Here is a 19,691-nt window from a genome sequence, read left to right as displayed (position 1 = left end):
CAGTAGACAAAGGTGCACGTGGAGGGGAAGGAATCACAGAGGAGAGGCTGGCGAGGGAAAATGCTGAAATGTCCGTTTGACAGAGACAAAGGTGTGGATGGGAGACTCCCATCTGCTTCCCATCCTACTTGCCCTGGCCTTTCAGGTCTTGTCTGAGGTGCCCCCTCACCTAACACGGGTAGTTAACAAAGGGTCCTTTCAAAACAAATCAGTTCCACTGTTGAAAACTTGGAGTGACTTTTATTTTTTATTTTTAAGCAAGACTGTCCTCAGAAAGTGCCTTTTTAGAAGATGGTGCTGTAGATTTTTATTTTCCAGTTGTACGTGGCTGAAAATTTAAGATAAACTATTGAAAATGCCAAGTGTTTGATGGTATCTTTCAGGTACTTTCAAGCATCAGCTTCTCTGAGTCAGGACCAAGAATAATGAGGAAGGTGTTTCCATTTGGAGGGAGAGGTGTTGAGGAGTGATCACCAAATGCAGCTGGTAGGCTAGGACTGGCTTGGATTTAGTCAATGCAATTTACCCTTTCACATTGAGGGGGGTTGTAGGGGGGAGGTGTAGGAGAAACAACAGGAGTCTTGGGGTGATGGAATGAGTGCTGAAAGGGAATCCATAGCTACTGAACTGAAGGATGTCATCTCTGGGGTGTAGCAAGCTCCCATAGATGAAGTAGACAAACTGAAAGCTGTCTGAAGGTTAGGAGCTGGCCAGTCCTGCTGGGAACTGACCTCAGGTGGCTTCTGTTGCTGAAGGAGGGATGTGCCTGTGTCAGTGGGATTTGTCATTCCAGACTGGGAGCTTTGATAACTCTGGATAGGTGCAGCTTGGTGGGGTAGGGGATGCTGCCCTGCTCCAGGAGTTGGAGAGGGTCCATGGTGGGTTTGGTGAGCATTCCTCTGGTCAGGAAAAGCTGTAGACTAGGCTATTAAACACTGCACCTCAGTAACCTTGTAATGCTGCATAAAGTAATAATAATAGCAAAGTTCTGCTTTGATTACACTGTAATGTGCTTGCACATGCCTGCAAAAAAAAAAAAAAATCCACACTTTCAGTTTTGTAAAGGTCTTAATAGCAGTTGTAGGACATTTTTTCTTTGGTGAACCTTGTCCCTTATCGTGGTGTTTCTGTATATTTATCAGTGATCTGTGTGCAGCTCATAGCTCTGTGTGTCTGGTCTGTATGTTGCTTTTAACACTTATTTTTTAATGGGGTGGGAGAAGTTTCTGAATGTTTTGGGGTTCTCCTCCAAAGTCAGCCCTACCTAATCACCTTTGAGAGGAGACTGACTGACTGAAACAGCTCAGCAGGCACAGACTGCTTTACCTGGTACCTTGTTTCTTTCAAACTGATGTGTGTTCGTTTTGCTGCTGTCCATACAGCGTTGGGCATTGAAGATGTGGAATAACTTCATGTCAGTCAGGATATTTTGGAATAACAGGAGCTTAAGTGCAAAACTCCCACTTGAATTGCAGGTGGTGTCTTTGCAGGAATAGATAGGCTCCTGTCCAGACCTTTTCTGGGAGCAAGCAGAGCTTTCCAAAACCCATTCATTTGGACACAATCAGCAAACTCTTGAGGGTACCCCCAGTGGGGCAGGGACCCTGTCTGGAGCTGCCCACCCCTCTGTGTTTGGAAGGGATGCTGTTGGATTAATTCAGCACTCAGGCTGCCCGTGGAGACTGAGTCAAGGAACTTTTGCTGTGTAGCTGCTTCTGATCCAATTTAAAGTGAATTGATGTCTCTGGTAGTTTATTACCAACTTTCTTATCAATGCCACTTTATTGGTATCTAAGCTTGCAACAACGTGAAATGTTTTTTTATTCCTAGTTTCTTAATGTTCCTAGGCTAGGATTTAGAGAGCTTGTTTTCAGTCTAAATCTGAGCCAAAACTGTCTTCTGTTCCTTTTAATAGTCAGCATTTTTACCTTGTAGACCAAAAAGGGCCAAAAATCTTGTACCATCAGCTTGTTTGCAGCAATACTTTCCATCTTCCCAGTTCATTTTCAATCTGTATTTAGCTAATACTGAAGCTGTTGAGACTCTGAAGGAAGTTGCTGCCTCCTCTTCTACCAAAAGAAACGAACTGAACCCGTAGCTGAGGATGTTGGTTTGTTGGGCACAGATCTCTTCCTAGAAGTCTTGCAGTGGTGATGATGAGCTGAGGCAGTCGTGGGTGAATTACAGCAGAAATGTGCTGTGTGTTGTTTGCATTCCTTGGAGGGTGTGTGATCTGACTTAAATACAAGCTAATAAACCACTGAAGATGTAGGCTCTTAAGTCTTCAAAGGACAAAATACAAACATCACCAAAAAAAACCAATAAACCAAAAAACAGACATGGAGAGTTTTGGATTCCTCCTCCTCCTCCTTCCTGACAGTTTCAGGATTCGCTCTAATGGATGCCGCTCAGAATGAATTGTGCTGGGATTAATCCTAAAGCTGAATTGACCCAGCTGTGTTTTAGGAGGAGGAGAAGTGGTGTCTGGGCTGCTAAACCCATAGGAGAAAGCTCTAAAAAAACAGAAGGAAGAAACTTGTCTTCAAGCTGAAAAAGCTGAATATGCTGATAAAAAAACTCTCGTGCTGCTAGAGCCTCGTGAACCTGTATCCACATCCTACCCAAAAAGACCTCCCCATGACTACTTCAGAAACTGATGCATGAGGGGGGAAGCGTTTTCCTGTCTTTTCAGCGTGCCTGTTCACCTCCCAAACGGACCTGTAACAAACTGTTTTGTTTTAAAGGTTTTGTTTTAAAACCTTGAAGCTACCTTACTTGGTCAAACAGCTGCAAGTTCAAGTAGATCGGTGCTATTTGAAACAATGGAGCCAAGGGGGTTTGTGAGCAATATCTGAGCCCTCCATCAAACACAGATGCTCCAAGAGATTGCTGGTTGCAGTTTTCACACAGCCCACGTTGAAGTGTGCCTGGCTACCAAGAAGAACAGCAGCAGGCAGTTGTAGAGTTAATTTTGTTGTAGCACTACAGTTGCTCTGCTCTTCCTCAGCTCTTACCTACCTCCCTGTTCCCTTAGGCAGGATCACTCTCCCTCTGCTGCCTATAGAATGAGCCACATTGAGCTGTGTGGAAGGTAAATCAGCTCTGGATGTGAGGGGTGGTGGGAATGCCATGGTGATGAAAGCAATTGCCTGTGGAAATAAAGGTCTGGTTTGGGAGTGGAGTGAGTTGGGTGGGTGCCAGGTAAGCCATGGTCAGTTCAAGCCCTTCAGGGAGCTTGATGAGAAACGTCAGACATTAGCTTAGGTGTCCTGAACTGTTTGTGTCAGACTTGAACTCATTGAGAGCAAGCATGTGCCTTTTTCTGATCAGGAACAGAGCTGGCAAACTGGTGTTTGCATTGGTGATATGGTTAGTGGTTTTGTTGAGTTGTTTATTAAGGCTTTGAAGTCCTTGGTCAGAATGGAGTTGGTTTTGTGTTGAATTACTTCAAGCGAGCCCTGAATTATTTGTGAACTAGAACTAATCAGAGAGGAGAAGCTTTTAAAATAGTGTTTCTGGAGAGTTAATGGCATCAAATAAACTTCCTGGGAGACTTGCAGGTTTTTTAATGAATTTAACCTTGCTTCTATTTCTCTGTCTAATGAGAATCATTAATTCTGCCTTTATTTGAATGTTGCCTGTCCAGTGATGTCTTCACTGTGTGCTGTGCTCCTGCAGCTTTCCATACACTCCGTTGCTTCTTCCCCCCTGCCCTGTTGGGTGGCTGTAAGGAGATGAAGAATGTTGTTCAGTGAATGTTGGGGAGCAGTGCAGAGCTCTGGTTCAGTGAGAATGTGGAAGTGAGGATGAAGCATCACTGATGATGCCTCAAGAACCTGTTTGCCAGCAGCCAAGGGGGGGTGATGTCTGCATACAAGATTGTGCAGTCTCTTGGATATGGAAGGAGTCAGCAGAGTGGTACCAGGGAAGAGATCTTCCCTGCGCTCTGGTATCAAGGTAGTGGTTGGGTGAAGGCTGTTGTAGGCTGTGTGCTGTGCAGAAGTAGGCAGCTGTGTCCTTAGGGGCTAGTTTGGCCTTAAAACTGCCAAAAAAAGTGGATTTTCAGACTGCGGTGGGAAAGTTTCTCAGGTTGTATTTTGTGCAGTTTTGAGATACTGAAGAATCATCCAGCCAGGAACTCTGGTCTCACTGCTGGCTCTGAAATGGGTTCCCTCTCTGACCTTGGCTACTTGATTCTGCCTCCTTTTTCACCCCATCTAGCAAATGTTTGTGATGATTCACATCGCCTTATGAGAGCCAGCTGCTGGGTGGGTGAAGCACACTGTGGAAGTGCTGACAAACCTGTGCACCTCCTTGCATGTTTGCATCTCCACTTAATACAGCTCTGCAGCCTGTCTGCCATGAGCCCCTGCTCTTCACTTGCACCTCATCCCAGCTCTGCCCAAGGAAAGCTGTTGGGGCTGGTCCCATGATGTTTACCTGTTGCATTCTTTTAAGGTAATCCATTTATTGCAAAACAGACTGTCGGAGGGCAAGTTTATTTAAATGAAAGGGGTTAGTTGTTGTTTTTTTTTTTTTCATTGCTGAGGACCATGTAGGTCTTCTAAACACATTTGGCAGTTGGAAAATTAATACCTACTGTAATACTATCTAGCAACAGAGAAAAATGTGACTGTGTGTTGAGTTCAGGGCTACGCTAGCCCATAAATCATGGGTCCACAGCCCATTTTAAGTACAGGTGTGCAAAAATAAGCTATTAAAATAGTTACTAATAAACTTTTATTATGCTTACACTTGCAAATCCCTTAAACATATTCAAAAGCAGTTCCTTTGATAGAAAAATCCCTGTCTTGCCAGTTAGTGTTCACTCAGACGTACAGCGAAGTGCTACCCACTGGAGCAGTGCTCAGCGTAAAGACCCTTTGGAAGTTTTTGAACCTAATGGTGTGTGCCAGCAGAGCAGAAACTTGAGCAGGGCTCCTGAACTGGGGAGGAAAACCCCTCCAAAAAAACTGTCTGAGAGGAAGCCTGCTAGACATGAAGTTTGCTTTCTGGCAACTTTGAGGTGAAGAAAGCTTCTTTGGGGTCCACGGTTTTGTACATCACTTTCCTCCTGTGGCTGTAGGTTTTAGTATTCTCTGGACTTGATTTCTATTTTTCATCAAAGTGGTCTCATTTCTACAGTTTTCAGTGTTGAATCTCACCATGAGGCAACTCGATGTTGTTTTCCTGTAGGGAAACCTGCTTCTAGAAGGTTGCATTTTTATGTCTGTTTTGCAGGCAGCTTGGAACAGCCAGGTTCAGCAATAGCAATAGGGTTGGCAGGACCAGTTTGTGGTCCAAAATGTTGCTTTCACAGACCCATTGGCCAGCCCCTCCTGCCATGACCAGGGACACTGGTGTGTGGATGTTGCCTTTCACAGGCTGGGTGAGGCACTTTGTGCTCACAGGGTTCCTCCTGGCTGTTTTATTCATGTCTCTTCCCATGGTGTGAACAGTCAAGTGTCCCCAGGTAGCCTGTTGGTGGATAAATCATGTTGGGTCTCGTGTGGGGAAAAAAAAACCTAGGCTGGTGATGTGGCCTGGAGGTGTCTGATCATAGATGAGATCATTATCAGCAGGTATTTAAATCTTTCACAGTACTTGGTAGCATTCTGTGATGAGTGTGGGTATTATCTCGAGGAGAAGGTGGCTCTGGTGGCATTGTGTGTGCCATGGACACTGGTAGTGATCAAGCTGTGTTGGTTCAGGAGCCTACTGGAGGTAGTGTTGTGCATATACATTAATTACCATATGTTTAAATTGAAATAAGAACCCCACCGTATTGTGCTCTTTGGGATTCTTTTTCACAATAAAACTCTTAATAAACCAGTCTGGTGGATTGAGGTTCCCTCCTACCTGCTCTTTCTCATGTGCTGGTAACTGCTCCCCTTCTTTTGGTGTTCCCATTGCTTAAGCAGGAACCCGAATGTGTGTTCCCACCATGAAGGTATTGGGGGGGAGTTTCCAAAGCAAAAGGGAATTGTTTCAAGAGTGAAGCAGAGCTGTGACTCGAGACATTGCACAAACAGATCGTAGATGGATGGCAAACAAACTGGTAAAAGCCTTTATTTTTACTTAACCATCTTGACCATGTGTGCCTCTTTGTATTGCGGATGTGGGCTGCAACCATGTGGGGTGGGAGGGGAAACCATGTGTGGTGTGTTTTGAGATGTACTTGCTAAGCAGAAGCGGTGTCCTCTGCCCCTTCTCCCTTTCCAGACAAATTGTTCTTGCCAAAATTTTCTACCTGTTGCAAGAGTTGCTTTCTTTCCAGCACAGTAAAATGTCAACTTCTTTCACTGTTCCTTCCCTCTTGTAGGCATCTGTAACCTTCTGTACGACTGTGTATAGTACACGACAGTCATCAGATCTCTACTGGCTTTAGATACCATCAAGCTGGGTGTATTGTAAACCAACCGTATTCATTTGAAAAAAAATAAATTTTTTTTTGAAATGCAGATGTGATGTTTTATTTAATTTACCACCCCACCCCACCCCCAAAAAAAAAGCCATGCCCCACGGGAGCAGATGGGAGATGGAGGTGTTGAGCGGTGGTGGGTGGGAGCTGGGGGGCATCTGGAAGAGGTACATGGTTGGGGCTGCCAGAAAATGATTTTAATTCCAACCTTTTCTGTCTGGTTTTAACGTGCTTTAATAATTGGGGTTTTTTTAATAATAATAATAATTTTTAAAAGGGGAGAACTTATCGATGTGCTCAGGTCAGTGATTTAAATCATGATGCACGCAGAACTAGAGCTGTTGTGAGTGACACCGATGCTCCCTGTGGGTGCCATCGTGTCCAGGACAGAAAGCCGTTGTGATGCTGGTGTGGCAACACTCGATCTTGGGACACATCCCCCCAGCCTGCTCCCCGCTGGGTTTATTGGTGATTTTTGTGGGATTTTTATTATTAACGCCTGCGTTTGGTATCGCTTTGCCTCCGTTTGTTCATCAACTCCACAGCCCGGGGCCAAGGACCCCCGGTGGAGAGCCGATGGGGGGTCGGGTGTCGTGTCCTGTGTTGGCCCCAACCGCCCCCGCCGGTGCCTCCTGGCAACGGCCCTGCGCGCACCGCGCAACCGAGCGGCGGCGGCGGCCAGAGGCGGGGCGGGAGCGGTGAGGGGACGGGCACCGGGTGCTGAGGGAACGGAGGTCGGCGCCCGGGCCCGCCGGGGCGGGAAGAGGAGCGGAACCGGCGTCTGGCGGGCCTGGGCCAGGGCCCGGCGGTGAAAGGAGCGGGAGCGGTGCTGCAGGGGGAAGGGACTGTGCCAGCAGCAGCGTTGGCCCCGAGGAACTGGGAGCTGGGAACGGGGCTAGGGCCGGGCACGTTGGAGCGGGGGCACCCTGCTCAGGGTGAGGTTTCCTTCGGGCTGGGGCTGAGCCCCTTCACGGTCTGCTGGTTTCAACGTAGGGGTCGAGCTCCTCTGCCCTGCAGCCCGAAGTCCCGGCGGGGAGGCTTCCTTCCTTTTAGAGTTCCCCAGCTTCTCTTCCCTGGTGTGATCCAGGTGCTGTGCCTCAGCTGCCTGGGGGACAGCCATGGGGTGTACAGCCATGAGGGTGTATCGAGGACAAGGACTCTGCGCCAGAACTTGCCCTGACCGTGGGACTCTGGGGTGCTGCTCTGATCCTGTTGTGTGGTCCCTACAATTCCTGTCAGGATGGGGTAGCACTGGATGACTGCAAACCACACTGCTCCTGCAAAGCCTTCGAGTCCCCAGGAGCTGCAGCCCTGGACCGAGCCTGTGCAGCTGTAACACAAGCTGCAGTCATGCAATCAGCCGTTTTGTCCAAGCTCATGAAGTACCATGTGGGAGACGGTGCAGTGAGCAGCTCCTTGCCTCTGCACTGTTCCCCAGGGAGAGGCAGGTGGAGAGGGTTTTCCTCTTTGCCCAGGGGCAGAGGGAGGCTCCAATCCCTTGTGCTTCCCTGGTTGTGTGGGCACATGTGTCTGCCTTGGGCGAGATGCCAGCCTAGAGCTTGCTGCATCTTTTCTCCTGAACAGCCTTCCAGTTTGTGGATGCACCTCCATTTGTGGGGTGTTTCCACAGATAAACAAAAACTTTCTGCTCCCTTTTTTCAGCGAGATGGCCACGCTGAGCGTGAAGCCAGGGCAGCGCTACTCCGTGCCAGACTGGCACACCAACTCCCATCTCATCTCAGCTGATGCTGAGCGCCAGCGCTCTGCTTCCCACCAAGTCCGGCAGGAAGCCAGGGCCCTCCGCAATGAAACCAACAGCCAGGTGGGTGTGCTGCCTGCTCCCAGGGGCTGAGGGCTTTTTACAAGGGCTTGTAGCGATAAGACAAGAGGGAATGGGTTTAGGAAGAAGCTCTTTACAGTGAGGGTGGTGAGACCCTGGAACAGGTTACCCAGAGAAGTCCTGGATGCCCCTCCCTGGAGGTGTTCAAGGCCAGGTTGGATGAGGCCTTGAGCAACCTGGGCTAGTGAAAGGTGTCCCTGCTGTGGCAGGGGGGTTGGAACTCTGTGATCTTTAACATCCTTTCTAACCCAAAATATTCTACAAATCTATGAAGATGAGGGAGTAGGGGAAGACTTTATTTCCAAAGAACTTTCTTAGTATGTACATTTCTATCCCATAAACCCTTGTGCAACCGTGCAGGTGTACTGTTACAGAATCCTGGGGTGTGATTTTTGTATCCATTGTGACTTGCGTTCTGTGTGTGCTTGCTCCTGGAAGGTGGGCGGGGGGTGCGTCAGTCAACCCTGAAAACAGGCAAAGGTTTCAGCAAGGCTCACAACTGCAGTTCAAAACAGAGTGATGGTGTTTCTCCTCTAATTCCAGACGGAATGGGATGAGCACGACAACCGAACCCGGCTGGCTGATCGTATCAGCAGTGTGAACAGATGGAAGGAGAAGCTGGACAAATGCCTCGCAGACATAGATGCAGAAATCGATGCCTTAGCCAAAGTATGTTTGGGAAGACAGATGGCTGGAAATCAACTTAGGCTCTCCACATGGCATGTTAAATAATAGAGGCTTGTCTTCTATGATGGGCAGGTCCATATGGAGTTCAGAGGGGCTTAGCACAGGTATTCTGAGATCTGTACCTGAGGAAATGTTTTCCTGGAAAGCAAACGGTTGTGTTCTGGGCTGTGCCAGGCTGTTGGAGGGAGCTGTGCATTGCATCCTCATATTAGGGGTGGGTTTTGTGTTGGGTTTTTTTTTGGGGGGCTCTGAAGGATAATGAGAAACCTGTTAACACCATCATTTGAAACTGTTTGGTTTTAAATAGATTTGTTTGAAATGTTTAATTTTTAATAGCAGAGGGATATCTCTCTTGCTCTTTCAGCACTAAACCCAGAGGCTGCTTGCTACTCCTGCAGTCATTAGTCCCCAGCTAGGTGTGACTCCCAATGCAAAGAGCAGATGGAAAGGACTAATATGTTTGGCTCTTCCACTTTTCACTGCACACTTGCCAAAAGGTTTCAGAACTGCAAAGATGGGCAGCTTGAGGCCCTGTTAACAAGGAGCTCGAGTGGGTTCTCCTTCCTTTCTTCCTACCCCTAAAGGAGATCCCCACACACACTGGTTGCTTCTTCCAGGTGAAGGAGGCAGCAGAACGTGCCCTGCAGGCAAAGAACTTGTCTTTGGATGTGTCCATCGAGTGCCTGACGCTCCGGGAGAGTCGCCGTGCCATCGATGTGGTGAGAGACCCTGTGGAGGAGGAGCTGCACAAGGAGGTGAAGATGATCAACAAAGCCAAGAGAGAACTGCAGGAGAAAGTGACCGAAGCCTTCCAGCAGCTCTGGTGAGGAGAATGACACAGCTTTGGGCTGGACTCTTGGCCCAAACAGTTCCATGTCCCTCGTTGGAACCTCAGTTCATGAATTGGTGTCCTGGAGTTGTTAAAGGTCCCAGGCCCTTATCCCTCATGTGTCATGGCCTCAGAGGGAGGAGCCAGGCAGGTGGGGATGCAGGGGTGCTGCTGCACCAGCTGAGATCCAGGTCACTGGGAGGGCAGGAGCTCATCACTCTCTCTAAAAAGTACTGGAAGCTGTGAGCTCTCCCCTCTGCCTGCTCCTGCTGACTCCAGCCCTGCTCTCCACAGCCACTTGCAGGAGGCTCGCCAGCGGCTGAGCTGTGACCACCGGCACAAGATGGAAGCCCTGGAAATCGACCGTGTGTGCTTGTCCCTCAACGTGAACTCTCCCAACATCTCCTTCAAAGTCAACCCAACACGGATCCCAGGCGGGTAAGGAAGGAGCCTGCCCTTGTGTGGCCAAATCCACGCCAGTGCCATATCCTGGTTTGATGGGTGCAGTGTGGGAGAAAGAGCTCAGAAGAGAAGTTGGCTGCTGGGGTTTGTCCTGGCTCTTGAGTTGGGAAGCTGCAGGTTTTGGGGAGTTACCTAAGTTGTCCCCACAAAAAGAGAAGCCAGCTGCCCTGCCTGCCTTGTGCCTGGCTGGAGGTGGCACTCAGGAAGTTTCATGGTATCAGCCTTTGCAGAGTTCATGGAGAAGTTGCTGCATGTTTTCACTTGCTTGGCATTTTGTAGCATGGTTTGGCCCTGTCCCCAGTTTGAGCAGATGTTGGGCCACAGGGTAGCCATCTGCAGCTGGTGTGGTGAGGAGATGAGACAGGATGTGATCTCCCCAATTCCCCAGTCGTTTTCTGCTGCACAAAACCTTCTTGGCCTGCAGCAGGCGGCTCCTTTTGGACCATCTTACAAACACTCAGCTTTATTTTCTCAACTGCTGATTTGTTCACAGGACAACTACACTTGGTGAGTGGGAACAGCACAGCCGAGACAACAAGGAGCATGCCGAGGCAGAAATGAAAGCCTCCAGCCAGCTCCGAGAGGCAGCAGTGCTGACCATTGCCCAGGTGAACCAGCTCTCTGGCTGGCAACTTTTGCAGCAGTGTGGGAGGATGGACTGGCACATCCTGTGCCAGGGAAAGGGGAGCTCTGAGAGTAGCTGCCCCTCCAGGTTTAAGAGAGGAGCTTGGTTGTGCTGTGGAGCTTGCAGCCATCTCAGCAGCCTGGCAGACATGTCCCTGTCCATCGTCCCCTGCCTTTTGATCGGGGGAATGTGACACCTGCACACATGTGATGGCTGCCAGAACCCAGCTGGGTTTGCTCAGAGGCTTGTCCCAACCTCCCAGGCAAGAGCTGGGAGGGAAGCCCCTTCCAGAAGTGTGTGACTGGAGCCTGTTCTCTCTGCAGACAAACAATGAACTGGAGGCTCAGCGCGTGGCCACTGAGTTTGCCTTTCGCAAGAGGATTAGGGACATGGAGAGAGCCTACGATGAGCTGAAGTGGCAGGAGCAGAACGTAAATGTTGCTTCTCTGGTGATCAACCACAGCCTTGGGTGGGAATTGAATCCAGAAGGCTCTTTGTTATGTGGCAGGCTCCTTGACCTGAGCGTGGTTCCCACAGGAGAGCTGTTAAGTGGCACATGTATGATCCCCACAACATCCTACCTCCCTCTGCCATCAGAGGTGCTGCTCTGGTGTTCCTCAGCAGCAGTGCCAGGCTTGGGCCTTTTCGTTTCACTCCTGCTCTCAACCGCTGTGGCCATAAACCAGCAGCACCACATGAAAAGCCCAATCTGTGGGCAGAGAGGTTCAGTACTCAGAAGCCCACCAGCCCTCATCAAAAGCTCATTGCCAGTGCCCACAGATGTCCTGGGGGCTGTTTCCCAGTCTGTATCCCTGGCTGTCATTCCTGTACGTGTCTTCATCCTTAGACCCTTGAGGAAATTGCTGAGCTGGAGGAGGACATCCGGCGCTTGGAGGAAGATCTTCGGCGCAAAGCACAGGATCTGAAAGTGGCACACACCCGCCTGGAGACCCGCACCTACCGTCCTGAGGAGGAGCTCTGCAGGGACCAGGTGCCAGCATGCTCCTGCCAGGAGGGACTGGGGGGCATCAGCTGTGGTGGGGGCTTGTGTGGATCTGAAACATGTGGATGCATTTTAGAGAAGACCCACTGAGGGCCTGAGAATGGATCCTCAAAGAGAGGAAATAAATGTCAGAGCTGGGCTAAAAGGGGAACAAGAGAGCTGTGGCCTTTCTAAACCAGGCCAGGTAACTGTCACCTTCTCCCTCCCACCTCACAGGCCCAGTATGGGCTGACAGATGAAGTCCACCAGCTGGAGGCGACCATCCGTGCGCTCAAGAAGAAGCTGGCAGAGTCACAGTAAGTCTCCCTAAATGTTTTGGTCCCCTCAGCATCTTCGTAGCCTCTGCTGGACTCTGTCCAGTAGTTTCTTCTCTTCTGAACTGTGGAGCCCAGAACTGGACACAGTACTCCAGATGTGGCCTCACCAGGGCAGAGTAGAGAAGGAGAATCTCCCTTGACCTGCTGGTCACACTCTTCAGAACACACCCCAAGAGTCCATTTGCCTTCTTGGCCACAAAGGCACATTGCTGGCTCATGGGCAGCTTGTTGTCCAACAGGACACTCAGGTCCTTCTCCATGGAGCTGCTTCCCTGCAGGTCAGCCTCTCACCTGTCTTCTCACTTCTGCTTGTTCCCAGGGATGCTTTGGATGCTCTTTACAGGCAACTTTATCGCATTCAGACTGATCTTGGCTACAAAGCCAATTCCTTAGTACTGGACAACAAGTGCATGGACAGCCGGAGAAAACTTGTGGTTCCTGCTGAGAAATTTGTGCCAGAGGTTGACACTTTCAACCGAACCACGAACCGTGAGCTGAAGGACAAGCAACTAGAGGTGGCTTAACGTGGTAGAGGAGTGTTGTGCAACGAGGAGAAAGCAACCAAGTGACTCAGTTCCGTAGCAAGCAATGTGGACATCTGTGTCCTGTTAGCATCATACCATTCTCCTCTAAGTTTATATAAGTGTCTGCCCCCTTCTATGATATTTATATCCTCTTGCACTCCCTAAAAAATAAAGAATTTATCCCCCCAAAAAATAATCCAAAGGCATTTGGGAAGCATTTTTCATGTGTGGGGTGGTACTGATTAAATCCAATTGAGTGCTTTAAATCTGTTACAAATGCAAGGGCAGCGCTCTGAAAAGCCTCTTTGTCATCGTGGGGACAAGCTAGATCTGCTTTGTGGGTGGACCGACTCAAATTTGTTCGATTAATCTCAGATTTGGGTTGGAATTCGGGAGGGTTTAGGGTTTTTTTTTCCCCGATGCTCACATCTCAGCCGCTTTCCTCCAGGCCGCCAGGGGGCGGTGTCAGCAGCGGCGCGATGGAGCTGCCGCCAACACCGCCCCCTGGCGGCGCGGAGGGGAGCGGCGTGGAGCGAAATGGCGGCGGCCGCGGGTTCTCCCTCAGGGACAGGGCGAGCAGCGGCGAGATCTCGGCCAGCGCTCTCCCGGTTCCGGGGATGTTTGGCTGGAGCGTTGCTGGGTGACTGTCTAGGTGCCGTCTTTGAAGGCAGGAGCGTGGTGAAACTCCCCGATCTGCTGCATTTCCTCCAAGGCCTGGAATCGCCACCTGAGGAGGGGGACCCGGCCGGCAGCGCCCGCAGAGGTGGGCGAGAATCCGCTTGGGGTCGGACCCGGAGTACATCTTCCTTTCCCCGAAGCCACCAGCTCGGGCCTGGCTCCTAACACCCCCAAGACAGGGCTTTGAGGTGCTTTCACCCACGCATACGGCACCCCAAGGCTCCTCCGAGGCGTGGGTGCCCCCAGTGCTGCCTCTCACCTCAGCCTGAGGCACCTCCCGTGGCACATCTATAGCCCTGAGCTGTGGGGTCTGGAACACCCAGCCCTGCCCTGGGATATTCTGTGCTGTGGGGTTTGGGACACTCAGCCCTGCCCTGGGATATTCTGTGCTGTGGGGTTTGGGACAGTCAGCCCTGCCCTGGGGGTGGGGTCTGGAACACCCAGCCCTGCCCTGGGATATTCTGTGCTGTGGGGTTTGGGAAACTCAGCCCTGCCCTGGGATATTCTGTGCTGTTGGGTTTGGGACACCCAGCCCTGCCCTGGGATGTGCTCCTGTGCTGTGGAGTTTGGGACACTCAGCCCTGCCCTGGGATATTCTGTGCTGTGGGGCTTGGGACACCCAGCCCTGCCCTGGGATATTCTGTGCTGTTGGGTTTGGGACACTCAGCCCTGCCCTGGGATATTCTGTGCTGTGGAGTTTGGGACACTCAGCCCTGCCCTGGGATATTCTGTGCTGTGGAGTTTGGGACACCCAGCCCTGCCCTGGGATATTCTGTGTTGTGCGGTTTGGGACACTCAGCCCTGCCCTGGGATATTCTGTGCTGTGGGGTTTGGGACACTCAGCCCTGCCCTGGGATATTCTGTGCTGTGGGGTTTGGGACACCCAGCCCTGCCCTGGGATATTCTGTGCTGTGGGGTTTGGGACACCCAGCCCTGCCCTGGGATATTCTGTGCTGTGGGGTTTGGGACACCCAGCCCTGCCCTAGGATATTCTGTGCTGTGGGGTTTGGGACACTCAGCCCTGCCCTGGGATGTGCTTCTGTGCTGTGGGGCTTGCCTCCCCTGCCCCTAGGTGAGAATGGCCTTGCTGAAGCAGTGCCCAGTGTCTGGCTACCCCAGGGTGGTTGCTGGCTCCTCTGCACATCCCTCTGATGTGGAGGGAGCTGGGGTTTGCTGTGCTCAGCCTGTGCTGCTCCTTGCTCGAGTGTAGCTGGGGTGTGTGGTGTGCTGGGAATGGGGGAATGTCAGCAAGGAATAGATGTACTAGAAATAAAGGGAAGGACATAAATGGTTATTTGAGTCTTTGTAAGAGAGGATGGATTCATGTTGGGGTTCTGAGCTGTGCAGCAAGCCCTGTAAAGCCTTCCAGTAGCAGCTGATGGCATTTGATGCTGTCAGTCTTGTGCCTTCTCTGCTTGTCAGTGTATGCAGTAAACTTCTTGAGACAGAGACTTGTCTTGCTTGTCCATGTGCACCTCTGGACATCAGGTGTTTTCTTGTGGCTCTGACTAATCCTGAAATTCATTCTGCCTTGTGCTTGCTGTGGGTGCATCTCTGTTACTCTGCAGGCAGTGATGAGCTGAAAGTGCTGGGGAACTTCTGGTCGTGTTTTAACTCCAGCTGTACAGCTAACGAGGCCTTGGAGAGTAGGGAAGTGCTGAGAGTGGAGAAGGACAGGAGCAGAGTTTGTCCCTGGGTGGTCACATTATGTTCTGACCTTCTCCTTTCAGAAACACTTTCATACACGGATGACACTGCCATGAGCAGGTCAGTGGTGCAGTCCCTGCTAGCCAAGAAGGAGTTTGATGAAGTTGATATGGCCAAGAGGTAAGGGCTGAAGCCAGCTACAAGGCAGGGTGCTGGTGGTTTCTCATGGAGGCAAAAACTTCTGAAAGATGAAGCAATCACTGTAAATTTCTGTGGAAGGGGCTATGGCAAAGTCACTGTTGGTTTGTGGAGAAAAATAATGAGCAAGGTGCTGGCAAATGCTGTTGTTTCTTGTGTGTTCTGCACTGTCCTGTGAGCTTCAGTGTGGTGTTCAGAGTCTGCCTTGGACTGAAGCAGGGTGGGACCTTCTGGACTGCATCCCTGTGTGGCTGTTCACCCTTCTGGAAGCTAATGCTTAGGGCATTTAGAAGCCTTGCCTTCCACGTTTATTTGTTGCTATTTATGTTTGTTCTTCCCTTAATTCAGTTAGTGAATGTTGGTGAGGTCAGCTTCGGTTTGTTTATGATCTCTTTCCTTTTTGAATCCCCAGCCCTGGTAGCATTTGGTTCCACTTAAGGCAGAGCATTTATTTGTTTAGAAAACTCTTCCACTGAACTCGAACAAAAGACTTTCTTTGTGGTTGTGACCCACGGAAATGCTTCCAGTTTTGCTTCTATTTCAAGGCAAAGCTGAGAAGGAAACAAGTGGGTTGTGAGAGGTGATGTTTATCCACCCTCCCCTTCTTTCACACCAGTTTTTGGGAATCAGATTCAGTCCCCACAGAGCTGACTCACTTGGCCCCTGACTGTCACTGGGTTGCCCATGTGTTGCTAATTCACTTTGAGTAGCTTTACACAACCTCACTTACACATCCCCTTATTTCCTGTGTTTTTTTCTCTCCTGCCTGTGCCAGGTTTGCTGAGGAGTACAAGAAGGAGCCCAACAGGGGCTATGGGATGGCTGTTGTCAATGTCTTCAAGAAGCTCCTGAGCCCCAAGTGCAGTGACGTGTTTGAACCAGCAAGAGCCCAGTTCAATGGGAAGGGCTCCTATGGCAATGGGGGTGCCATGAGGGTGGCAGGCATCTCTCTTGTGTACTCTGACACCCAGGATGTGAAGAAGGTACCATCCTTGGCTCCCTGGGGTACCTGGGCTCCTCAGTGCCTGCTGTCAGGCAGGTCCCATGGTGGGGTCTCAGGGGGGTATCCTAACCACGTGTTCCCATCCCCAGTTTGCGAAGCTGAGTGCAGAGTTAACCCATGCCAACTCCTTGGGCTACAACGGGGCCATCCTGCAGGCCCTGGCTGTGCACCTGGCTCTGCAGGGAGAGCTCAGCAAGGAGACCTTTCTGGAGCAGCTCATTAGCCACATGGAAGATGTGGAGGCAGATGATAAGTCTCTTACTGATGCCCGAGCGTAAGTGGCTGTGTCCAGCTTGCTCTCCCTCTTCCCATTCTCTCTTCCTCATTGTGCTCTTTGTTTCCAGGCTGGGATTTGAGGATTTACCCTTTTCAAGGCGTCTAAAGAAGATAAAGGAATTCTTGGAGCTCAGCAGTGTTCCCACAGCAGATGTGCTGTTTGAATTAGGTGAGCACCTTTCTTACTGCAAGGATTAGGAGGGAGCTGGGAGCAGGACTGATTCAGCCAGCCTGTCCCTGATCACCCCTTCAGCTTCTGCTGCCTCTCAGCATGGAATGTGCTGGAAAGGCTTCCTGTGCCCACCAGCCAGCAGTGCTGAGTCCAGTGATTCCCTTTCTGTGCTGATAGGGGGGAAAAAAACCCTCTCTTGCTGGGACAAACCATGAATAACATTTGTTAGTGCTCTGAAGCCTCTTGTCTTAATGGCTGCCGTGTTGGAGGGGAACAGGTAGATGTGTGTTGCCAAGCTCTGCTGGTGGAGCTGGCAGCTGGTCTCCTGGATGAGTGGCACTGGGGAACTAGAGGGAGGTCTCACTGATACTGGTGCTGAAGGTTGCTGGGCAGCTGCAGCTGGGTCCTGCAGGACTGAAGGTGTTTGGTTTTGTCAACAGGCAACGGCATCGCTGCCCTGCGCTCGGTCCCCACTGCCATTTACTCCTTCCTGCGCTGCATGGAGGGTGACCCTGATATTCCTGATCACTACAGCAACCTGCAGAGGACCATCATCTACTGCATCTCTCTGGGTGGAGACACAGACACCATTGCTACTATGGCAGGAGCCATCGCTGGGGCATATTATGGGGAGGAGCAGATCCCTCCAAGCTGGGAGCAGAGCTGTGAAGCCTTTCAAGAGACACAGAAAATGGCACAGAGCCTGCATGAACTGTACTGCCAGAGGCTCTCAGGCCATGGGCAGGCCGGGCTCTGAGGGTGAAGCAGGTGCTCACCTCTGCCATTCTGGCCAGAAATCAGGTGGTGGATCCAAGGGAGAGATCCTGCTGCTGTGAGCAGAGAGTGGTAGGCACAAGCTGAGTTGGGAGGGAGGGGACATCCCCTCCAGGTCTGCTTCCTTGGGAAGTGGCTGCGTGTGGCACTTTGGACAGTGGGTGCTTCTCCTCTGAAGTGTGTGGGAGCATTGAGTTTTCCATAAGAGTCCTGCTTGCTTTGTCCACTCTTGTGCCATTTATCATGCCAGTTACTGGGTGTCTGAATCCGTTGACTTTCTTCACAGAATCATAGAGTGGTTTGAGTTGGAAGGGACCTTAAAGATTATGCCATGGGTAGGGGAACCTTCAACCTGGCCTTGAACACTTCCAGGGTTGGCCTTGAACACTTTATGCTGTTTTCCCCTATTCCTCATACTGTGGCCTTTGAGTTGTTAGTGGCCTATCCTGCAGTGGCTGACCTTTGGCTGAGGAATGTGGGTGGGAAGTGATCATGGAGGCACATCCCTGGATGGTGTCCTGCATGCTGGCATGGGATGTGGAGTGAGGATGCTAAGGGTGGACCTTCTGGGAGAGTCATTTCCATAGAGGCAGAACTAAAAGTGCTGGAAATTGGAGAAGGGATTCCTCAGCATTCCTGGGCATTGTCAGTGGCACTGGGGAAATGTCCATGGTGACAATCCCAGCTGGCTCATGGTTACTGTTGGAAGAGGTTGGAACTGGTCACCTGTCCTCTGGTGTGCTTTGCTCTGTGATCCACCTGGCAACCCCCCTGACCACATTCTGTGTTCCCTTATGGAGCTTTCACCTTGCTGCAGCTCCTCTTGCTCGCCTCAGTGCCTAATTCTGCCTTTTTCATGCTGTCCTACCCAGTGAGATTGCTGTTCAAATCTGTTAGGCAAGGCCCCTGGTTCTGCTGCAGTCAGTGACAATTGCTTCAGCAGGAAGCAGGAGTTACTTCTCCCAGCCTTAAAGCTCTGTCCTTGGTAAGAGTGAGTGGAAAATAAAGGGAAAGAGGGAGAATTGAGGGAGAATTCATCAGAGTTGAAAAAAATTTCTGCATTTGAAGCTGGTGGCACTGGTGGCCAAGAACGTTCTAGTACTGCTGTGTTGTTCCACTAGTTGCCAGTTTCAGACCTTTTCCCAGTAATCACAAAGGGAGTCACAGCTCAGTCTGAAAAGGAGAAAAAGCCTTTTAATAGCTGAAAGCAAAAAGAAAGCAAGAGGTGAGCCTGTGGGAATGTTTACAGATCTGAATGTGAGGATGTTCTCTACAGCCTGGTGTTTCTGTCACTGCAGGAAGGAGCTCAAGCAGAGCTCACTCCCTGTGGTGTCACAGCACTGGGGGTGTCAGCTCCATACCCACATGGGAAATCTGGCTCCATGCCTCCTTCCAGTTTTTCCTGTTGTCTGCTTCCATCAAGTGCCAGGCTTCTGTGTGATGCTTTAATGGGTTTTCCTTGTATAGATAAATTCTTGTGCCCTGGGAACATGTGGAATTTTGGTCTCTTGTATATTTGAGTGTTGTGCTGCAGATCTGGGGTGTAAAATGTCATTTTTTTTCACATTTCTCTGCCAGAGGTATGAAAATCCTCACAGAATTAGTTAAAAGAAGATACTTTCCTTTGAAAGCAACTTTATAATTTGGAATGTTTGGGACTCACCAAGAGCAGAAGAGCTCTGTTTGAAAAATAACAGCTCCTTTTGGGTCAGGATTTAAATGTGCACTGAAACATTCAGCTCTGATTTCCTTGGAAAGAAATAAAATCACTTGGTTATCTTTGTTAATTAGCCATTGCTCATGTCTCTTCATTCAACTCAAGTTGTGCTTCCACACTAAATGACAAGAAGTGTCATGTGAAAATCTCTGGACTTCTCCTCCTCACCCTGTTTTTCACTTTAAGGCTCAACCTGGAACCAGTTCTTGGAATCCTTCAGTAGATAGCAGAATGGAAGGTGCTGGGCAAAGACATCCTGCCTGTAGCTGAGGCTTGAGCTTCACTTGGGGTGAGTTCTAGCACTGGAAATCTGCCCTAAAAATGATTTCCAGGTGCCCACTCCTGCCTGTGAGCAGCTAGGGAAGCTGAAGCTGGTGAGAGGCCTGGAACAGCAGTTCCTGTTAGCAGGGTGAGTTGCTGCAGAGGCTGTTTTCTTTTGCAGGCTGTTTGCTGTGTGTGGAAGGAGCTCAGTTGCTGGAGAGCAACCTGTGATGATCCTGCAGAGACCATGGAAGGTG

The 19,691-nt window shown here is 50.3% G+C and overlaps 2 protein-coding genes across 2 annotated transcripts; both read left to right on the top strand.

Moving 5' to 3' along the window:
• Positions 1 to 8,087: 8,087 nt before the first annotated feature.
• TEKT2 (tektin 2) lies at positions 8,088 to 12,708 on the top strand. Its single transcript, XM_054395403.1, has 9 exons — positions 8,088 to 8,243; positions 8,805 to 8,930; positions 9,566 to 9,771; positions 10,072 to 10,215; positions 10,733 to 10,847; positions 11,188 to 11,295; positions 11,712 to 11,855; positions 12,084 to 12,163; positions 12,504 to 12,708. The coding sequence occupies exons 1-9, from the start codon at positions 8,088 to 8,090 to the stop codon at positions 12,706 to 12,708; spliced, it is 1,284 nt and encodes a 427-aa protein (XP_054251378.1).
• Positions 12,709 to 13,245: 537 nt separating this feature from the next.
• On the top strand, positions 13,246 to 17,439 carry ADPRS (ADP-ribosylserine hydrolase). The gene is made up of 6 exons (XM_054395188.1): positions 13,246 to 13,471; positions 15,117 to 15,213; positions 16,007 to 16,214; positions 16,324 to 16,508; positions 16,579 to 16,679; positions 17,123 to 17,439. The coding sequence occupies exons 1-6, from the start codon at positions 13,246 to 13,248 to the stop codon at positions 17,437 to 17,439; spliced, it is 1,134 nt and encodes a 377-aa protein (XP_054251163.1).
• The last annotated feature ends 2,252 nt before the right edge of the window (positions 17,440 to 19,691 follow it).

Source organism: Indicator indicator, chromosome 33 (assembly GCF_027791375.1).
Source record: "Indicator indicator isolate 239-I01 chromosome 33, UM_Iind_1.1, whole genome shotgun sequence".
Lineage (NCBI taxonomy): Eukaryota > Metazoa > Chordata > Aves > Piciformes > Indicatoridae > Indicator > Indicator indicator.
The sequence above is the reverse complement of the archived record's forward strand: the minus strand, read 5'-3'. Positions and strand labels throughout refer to the sequence as shown.

What these genes read in the sequence shown, in the direction of transcription:
- TEKT2 (XM_054395403.1), top strand. Translation starts at nt 8,088, where the DNA reads ATGGCCACGCTGAGCGTGAAGCCAGGGCAGCGCTACTCCGTGCCAGAC. An exon ending in TGAAGTGGCAGGAGCAGAAC is followed by an intron (nt 11,296 to 11,711) that starts GTAAATGTTGCT and finishes CTTCATCCTTAG; the next exon opens with ACCCTTGAGGAAATTGCTGA. An exon ending in AAGAAGCTGGCAGAGTCACA is followed by an intron (nt 12,164 to 12,503) that starts GTAAGTCTCCCT and finishes GCTTGTTCCCAG; the next exon opens with GGATGCTTTGGATGCTCTTT.
- ADPRS (XM_054395188.1), top strand. Translation starts at nt 13,246, where the DNA reads ATGGCGGCGGCCGCGGGTTCTCCCTCAGGGACAGGGCGAGCAGCGGCG. An exon ending in GGCCGGCAGCGCCCGCAGAG is followed by an intron (nt 13,472 to 15,116) that starts GTGGGCGAGAAT and finishes TTCTCCTTTCAG; the next exon opens with AAACACTTTCATACACGGAT. An exon ending in ACACCCAGGATGTGAAGAAG is followed by an intron (nt 16,215 to 16,323) that starts GTACCATCCTTG and finishes TCCCATCCCCAG; the next exon opens with TTTGCGAAGCTGAGTGCAGA.